This window comes from Oryzias melastigma, linkage group LG8, assembly GCF_002922805.2.
Source record: "Oryzias melastigma strain HK-1 linkage group LG8, ASM292280v2, whole genome shotgun sequence".
NCBI lineage: Eukaryota > Metazoa > Chordata > Actinopteri > Beloniformes > Adrianichthyidae > Oryzias > Oryzias melastigma.
In genome coordinates this window covers 6,335,129-6,342,458 of record NC_050519.1, presented here as the reverse complement: position 1 = coordinate 6,342,458, position 7,330 = coordinate 6,335,129, and the positions used below count along the sequence as shown (strand labels likewise).

The following is a 7,330-nucleotide window of genomic DNA, read 5'->3' as shown; positions in this document are numbered from 1 at the left end:
ATTTTTCAACTAGCAACCATTTTCCCTTTAGTGCTCGTTTCCGCCAACAAGCAGTAGAGGGCGCTGTATTTTCCTCTGACAGCACCAGAAGAAAAAGTGTCGTCCAAAACAAACATGGATGAGAATCTGATTGTTTTCCTCTTTATTTTGATATTTTTTTCATTTGCGTCGAAGAGTTATTATTTGAGTTTTTTAATTTTTGTCATAGCAAATATAAAAGTGACTTGTACTCTAGAGCGACTTAAATGTGGTTTTCTTCTTCTTGATTATACATTGGACTTATAATCCAGAAAATTCGGTACTTTTTTGTTCTCTTTCATAAGAAAAATTCATGTTAAAAACTCCAAAAACAGGATTATCATCGGAGGGAAATTTTAAGGATTGATTTACTTTGAGAGGAAGTTGTTCTGTTAAGTCATCAGAAAGACGCTCATTTTATTCCATTAACTGAAAGAGCGAACGCCGCTGTCTTTTAGCGTTAACCAAACCACTAATGTACCGGCCCACAAGCAGATCCTAAAGTTTCACTTTTCTCTTTAGACGAATCTACTAACGCCTAATGCTGCCCGCGACGAGACTGCCAGGCTGGAAGAGAGGCGCGGCATCATCGAGTTCCACGTCATCGGAAACTCCCTCTCCCAGAAGTCCAACAAGAAGATCTTGATGTGGCTTGTGGGTCTTCAGAATGTCTTCTCTCACCAGCTGCCCCGCATGCCCAAAGAGTACATCACGCGGCTGGTGTTTGACCCGTGAGTGGAAGCTTTTCAAAGCGTGTCCTGCACCGACCCTCCTGTCCTGACGCTTCTTCATCATCTTCACAGGAAGCACAAAACCCTCGCCCTTATCAAAGATGGCCGCGTAATCGGAGGCATCTGTTTTAGGATGTTTCCCACTCAGGGCTTCACCGAGATCGTCTTCTGTGCCGTCACTTCCAACGAGCAAGTGAAGGTACTTTCAACCTTTCCTTTTTTTTAAAGTAAGTAAGTAGGATCCACGTAGTACAAAAGTCACACACTCTCTGCTGAAAGGGCTACGGCACCCACCTGATGAATCACCTGAAGGAGTACCACATCAAACACAACATCCTTTACTTCCTGACTTATGCCGACGAGTACGCCATCGGCTACTTCAAGAAGCAGGTACTCCCGCTTTGCATTATCAACCCTTTTTGTCCTGCAAAAAATATTAAATAAAATTGAAACCGCCGCAGGGGTTTTCCAAAGACATCAAAGTGCCCAAGAGTCGATACCTGGGATACATCAAAGACTACGAGGGAGCCACGCTGATGGAGTGCGAGCTGAACCCCAGAATTCCCTACACGGAGCTTTCTCATATCATAAAGAGACAGAAGGAGGTTTGTGAGGACGCCACAGCAACCGTCTGCTTTCTGTCAGGTGTCGGTCTCTAACTCTCGTTTGATGCTGGATTTGTGGTGACAGATAATTAAAAAGTTAATTGAGAGGAAACAGAGTCAGATCAGGAAGGTTTACCCAGGTCTCACGTGCTTCAAAGAGGGCGTGCGGCAGATTCCAGTGGAGAGCATTCCAGGCATAAGTGAGCCTTTACTTTCTGATAAATTCATTTTTATTACATTTTACTGTTACCGAAAAATATTCTCTCCTTTTAGGGGAGACGGGCTGGAAACCAAGCAACAAGGACAAAAGGTAAGAGCGATATTTTAAATCTGTTTTGTCCTTTTCCTGAAATAATTGTGGATGTTTAATCCTGCAGTAAAGAGGTGAAAGACCCGGATGTTCTGTATAACACCCTGAAGAACCTCCTGGCCCAGATCAAGGTGAGGATGACAAACTCAGCCACAAAAACTAAACCCTGAGACGGATCTAATTACTGTTTCCTCCACAGACTCATCCAGACGCCTGGCCCTTTATGGAACCAGTGAAGAAGTCCGAAGCTCCAGATTACTACGAGATCATCCGCTTTCCTATTGGTGAGGATCACCTCACAAAATAGAACAAAAGTTTAAAAATGTTAAAAAGGAAAAAAACTGATCACAAAAATAAGACCCAGTCCGTGGTGTTCATGCAACATATGACCGACATTTCTAATTTTTCTATAAATACACGTCATTATATAGAAAAAACAGTATACCTGATGCATGGTTGTGATTTTATTCTAATATACACAATCTGTTAAGACTTCAGAGTTTGTGTTTATGAACTGGTTGCGCCTGTTAGAAATTGGGTGGTTCCTGCCTGGGGTGGCGAACGCGGTCAGAACGGATTAGGAATTAGGGCTGGGAATCCCTGGGTACCTCACGATACGATGTGAAACGTGATGCATGACTCACGATATTTATGATATCGCAATACTGCGATAATTATCAAAAATCATCTCTAATAACTCGCTTAACTTAACTCACATAATAACTTTGGCCAATTTAGACTTTTTTCAGTTTTTTAGGCTAATTCGGAGCTTGGCTAATATTTCAGCTACATGCTAGCTGTTTTGACTAAATTACACATTTTACCATTTTTTGGCTAATTCGGAGTTAAGCTAATATTTCAGCTACATGCTAGCTGTTTTAGCTAATATAGGCTTTTTTCAGTTTTTTAGGCTAATTTGGAGCTTAACTAATATTTGAGCTACATGCTAGCTCTTTTGGCTAATTAAGGTTTTTTTTCTGTTTTTCTAGGGCTAATTTGGAGCATAGCTAATATTTTAGCTTAATGCTAGCTGTTTCTGGCTAAATTGGACATTTTATCAGTTTTTCCCGCTAATTTGGAGTTTAGCTAATATTTTAGCCTTATACTGATTGTTTTCTGACTAAATTACACTTTTTACAATTTTTTTTAGGCTAATTTGGAGTTAAGCTATTATGTTAGCCTTATGCTAGCTGTTTTGGCTAAATTAGACATTTTACCATTTTTTTTTCTTTTCCACTAATTTGGAGCTTAGCTAATATTTTAGCTTAATGCTAGCTGTTTTGGCTAAATTAGACATCTTACCATTGTTTATTCCCGCTAATTTGGAATTTTAGCTAATATTTTAGCCTTATGCTAACTGTTTTGGCTAAGCCTACCATGGTACCTGTTTACAGCAGATGTTTTTCTTTTCTTCATTTCAGACCTGAAAACCATGACAGAGAGGCTCAAAAACAGATACTACGTGACCAAGAAGCTCTTCATCGCCGACCTGCAGCGAATCATCAGCAACTGTCGCGAGTACAACCCTCCAGACAGCGAGTACTGCAAGTGTGCCAACACCCTTGAGAAGTTCTTCTACTTCAAATTAAAAGACGGAGGCCTCATTGACAAGTGAAGAGACTCGCCGCCCCCATCACATCTCATATCTGAGTTCATAAAAATAATCATAAATGAAGAAACAGCTGAGAGCCAGTTAAGACATCACAAGTGTCATTTGCATTTTGCAAACCTGAATATTACTCGCGTTGCATTAAGTGTACCAAAGTTTCAGGTCTGAGTCATAAAACTGTCACATTTCAACGGTGCATCCGTTTTTATTTTGAAACATTGTTCTAGTTTTGTCTGCATAAAATACGTCTGTATTTGTTCACGATTCAAGAAAAAAAAACCTTCGGACCTAAAGCCATGTTGCCTTCTGTTACTGACGGACACTTGAACATCGCAGACAGTCTCCAGGATGTGAAGAAAAATACGGTGCAGATGAAATGTACACGCATCTTAATCAGTCATTTCATTTAAAAAAAACTCCTGATTTTTATTTTTATTTTGAGTGTAGCTCTATTATTTATATGTTTGACGTAAAACCAGACAGTTTTTGTAACGTTCTGAAAGTAAATGTCGAAAAACAGAAATCAAACCGTTCCTTTGTGCCAAACTTGTTCTCATTCCACTCTGTGAGCTCACATTTGACCAGTGATTTGATTTTATTTTTTAGCACTTTTTACACACATTAAAAAAAAAAAAATGTGCAAGAAGAGGGAGAAGCTGCAGTTGTGAAGGTCTTGTTTTTTGCTTCTTTTTTAAGACACAATACAAACTGAAGTGGTTGAAAATGCATGATGGTTTACATTTATATATAAAAAAAATCTAATTTTGTTGCTACAAATGCTCCTTTTTGTTTTATTTTTGTACTTCTTACTTACGAGGTGTTCTCTTGTGCTTCCTGGGATTTCCCACTTCTTTCAAGGGAATTGTTGTCAAATGCTGATTGAGTCAGTATTTTTTTTTTTTATTATTCATTTTATTTATTCTGCACGAGTCAGTTTTGTACTTGAACAAACTCATGAAATGTGTTGCTTCATTCAGGGTTATATTACTAGTATCGTTCACACATTCTGCTTTGTAGATTTTGGAGTTCTTGACGACATTTACTGTAATATCTTTTTTTTTAAATTGTCTGTAAAGGTAATTTCCAACCTCTCAGGTAACGGAATAATTATCGACAACACAAAACATGTATGAACACGAGTCACGGGGAGTCCACGGGTGTATTCCAGCTGCAGAAGTCATGCCTAAACCAAATAAAGTCAGCACAGTTAAATCATCTGTTCTCGTCTGTTTATTAGGAGAATGACTAGGAAAGAAAAGTTAAATAAGTTCATAAGCATCTTCTTTTATATATGCAAAAAACCCAGAACACTTCGTCTTTTCCAGGAAATAAAGAACTTAGTTTTAATCTGAAAAGACGGCATTTCATTAAAAAATAACAGCATAATAGGAAATTGAAGTGAGCGATCTCAGTTACACATTTACAGCTGCTTAACAGCATTTCAGATTTAAAGTTTAGTTTAATGCATGAGGTTCATTGTGAAGCTTGTTTTTAATTTTTTTTCACCCAGGTAGCGTTCTTTCTGCTGAATGCACAAAGCTTTTACTGTAACTCTGCAAAACCACACCTAAAACCGCAATACGTGGCTCCATTCCAGCCTATATGTTGAGCATCACTTGAACAAATATGTTGCAGATGATTGCATCATCTTCTGATTCCTTCAGCTTTCTTTTCACCTTTTTTCATTTTATTTTTAACCACCTGAAAATATATGTGGGGAAGTAATTAGGAATAAAGTTTTTTATTTATTTAACACTTTCTTTAAATTTTTTAAAAGATTTCTCATACACAGATTGATGTTTTTAATAAGTTCTGAATGGATGTTTTAGTAGCTCTTGGTGTGGATCCAGTTGCTTTTTGTTGTTGTTCCAGGAAACAATTGAGTAAACGAAACCTAAAAGACATGTATGGCCTAACTCAGCCAGTCTAGCTCCAGCAAACCGTAAGTTTTGCTTTCCTGGAGTGTCAGAAAAAGTGGGTCACTGAGGGCAGACTCACAACACCCTGGTTGTTTGTGTCGCTTAAAAAGCCCTCTGTAAACAACTAACAGATGTGAAATAAATGAGCAGGATTGACATTTGGGATATGAGACAAACACCTAGTACAAAATGTGAGCGTTATTGTACTGTATTGTTCAGCTTTTTGATGTCAATTCAGAACGAGTGCCAAGTGTTGTTTGTCACACACCCCCTCAGGAGGCCCACAGTCCTCCGATCAGCTGACTTTCACTTTCGTTTTCCAGTTTAAACGTCACCCAGCTGATCATAGCAGACTTTAAAACCCCAGAAGCACATCTCAGCAGGTGTAGAAGGAGAGGTGAAGCTGTAGGCAGCACAAGGACCTCCTGGTGACTCTACAAACCTATTTTACCTCTGACACACACCTAAGGCGGTGAGTGTTTGTACCTATTGAATCTAGTCTTCTTTGAGCTGCTGTCCTGCACAGGATGGCAGATTTTGGACTGTTCGATTACCAAGAGGAAGTGGTAGAAAGGGCACTGAAGAGGGAAAACATCATTATTTGGCTGCCAACTGGTGGCGGGAAGACCCGAGCAGCGGTGTATGTGGCCAAACGGCACCTGGAGACCACAGAAAACGCCAAAGTGGTAGTTTTAGTCAACAAGGTAAGCTGAAACCTTCTACTCACATTAGTTTGGAATTATTATTAAGTTACTGACTCCAGAGGTTCGATGCTTTGTTCTTTAGGTGCACCTAGTTGATCAACATTACAACAAAGAGTTCGAGCCTCACCTGGGCAGCATTTATAAACTCATAAAGGTCAGCGGAGTGAGTGAGGAGAAAGATTTCTTCGGGAAAGTGGTGAAAAGCAACGATTTGATCATCTGCACCGCACAGATTCTGTATAACGCTCTGATTAACAAAGAGGAAGCCAAACATGTGGAGCTCTCAGGTCAGTCTAGTGACTACACATCATGAACAAGGATAACAAGGCTCCTTATTGGACAACACGGTTGTGATTTTCTGCAGACATCACTCTTCTGATCATCGACGAGTGCCACCACACTCACAAGGAGGCGGTTTACAACAAAGTGATGCGATGCTACGTGGAGAAAAAGCTCAAAGGAGAAGGCCGGCTGCCACAGATTCTGGGTCTCACCGCATCGCCGGGGACCGGAGGGGCAAAGATCCTGGGGGATGCTGTGGAGCATGTACTGGAGGTCAGTTTGATAACTTCACTAATAAAACTTATCCCTTCGTCCGCTCATTGTTTGTCCTTTACTTCAGATTTGCGCCAACTTGGACTCGGCTATAGTGTCGACCAAAAACTATGAGCCGGAACTGAAGAAAAAGGTGCCCCGCCCCACCAAGACCTTCGACATTGTAGAGAAAAGACATGCTGTAAGTTTGTTTTTCAAGGTTCAAGCAGTAGAACAATACAAACGGGTTGAGTTATGATGGTTCTCTGTCAGGATCCACTCGGAGATCAGCTGAAATGGATGATGAAGCAGATCCACGAGTTCATGAACCTTCCTCATGATGTCAGGCTCAGAGAATGTGGAACACAGGAGTATGAAGCAGATGTGGTGATTTTAGAGCAACGAGGTAAGACTTTGTAAAAGAAACTCTCTGCTTCTTGAAACTTTTATTATTCAGGTTTGTGCTTGAACAGGAGTTCGAGAGAACAACAGATTGATGGCACAGTGTGCACTCCACCTCAGACAGTACAATGACGCTCTGCTCATCAATGACACTCTACGAATGATGGATGCCTATCGCTCCCTGGAGGATTTCTATGCTGAAAAGACAAATGCAGCCATGGATGGAACAGACTTTTTCTTGTTGGGCCTTTTCGAAGGTATAGGAGTCAGAATCCTTTACCTCATGGAAAACATCTCCCTCTTTTGTCTATGCAAACGTCTGCTTTTTCCCCTGCAGAAAATCAAGTGGAGTTGAGGAAACTTGCAGCCGATTCTTGTTTTGAGAACCCAAATATGGCCAAACTGGAGACCGTCCTGCTGCAGCAGTTTGGTCCAAATGTCAAATCGAGAGGGATCCTCTTTTCTAAGACCCGCAAAAGCACCCACTGTCTGTACGAC

The 7,330-nt window shown here is 40.3% G+C and overlaps 2 protein-coding genes across 2 annotated transcripts in view; both read left to right on the top strand.

The window, feature by feature from the left end:
* The window catches only part of kat2a (K(lysine) acetyltransferase 2A), a 13,350-nt gene extending 8,860 nt beyond the window's left edge, over nucleotides 1-4,490 (top strand). The window contains exons 10-18 of the mRNA XM_024272744.1: nucleotides 541-749; nucleotides 822-948; nucleotides 1,029-1,139; nucleotides 1,211-1,354; nucleotides 1,440-1,554; nucleotides 1,628-1,664; nucleotides 1,732-1,795; nucleotides 1,864-1,948; nucleotides 3,086-4,490. Of these exons, the coding sequence (XP_024128512.1) occupies nucleotides 541-749; nucleotides 822-948; nucleotides 1,029-1,139; nucleotides 1,211-1,354; nucleotides 1,440-1,554; nucleotides 1,628-1,664; nucleotides 1,732-1,795; nucleotides 1,864-1,948; nucleotides 3,086-3,279 (1,086 nt within the window). The 3' untranslated portion in view covers nucleotides 3,280-4,490. The remainder of the gene's footprint in view (nucleotides 1-540; nucleotides 750-821; nucleotides 949-1,028; nucleotides 1,140-1,210; nucleotides 1,355-1,439; nucleotides 1,555-1,627; nucleotides 1,665-1,731; nucleotides 1,796-1,863; nucleotides 1,949-3,085) is intronic.
* A 1,042-nt stretch (nucleotides 4,491-5,532) lies between these two features.
* LOC112146226 (probable ATP-dependent RNA helicase DHX58) overlaps nucleotides 5,533-7,330 on the top strand; it is an 8,451-nt gene continuing 6,653 nt past the window's right edge. Inside the window, exons 1-7 of the mRNA XM_024271931.2 lie at nucleotides 5,533-5,896; nucleotides 5,979-6,183; nucleotides 6,261-6,451; nucleotides 6,519-6,632; nucleotides 6,704-6,836; nucleotides 6,904-7,089; nucleotides 7,170-7,329. Coding sequence (XP_024127699.1) covers nucleotides 5,720-5,896; nucleotides 5,979-6,183; nucleotides 6,261-6,451; nucleotides 6,519-6,632; nucleotides 6,704-6,836; nucleotides 6,904-7,089; nucleotides 7,170-7,329 — 1,166 coding nt within the window. The 5' untranslated portion in view covers nucleotides 5,533-5,719. The remainder of the gene's footprint in view (nucleotides 5,897-5,978; nucleotides 6,184-6,260; nucleotides 6,452-6,518; nucleotides 6,633-6,703; nucleotides 6,837-6,903; nucleotides 7,090-7,169; nucleotide 7,330) is intronic.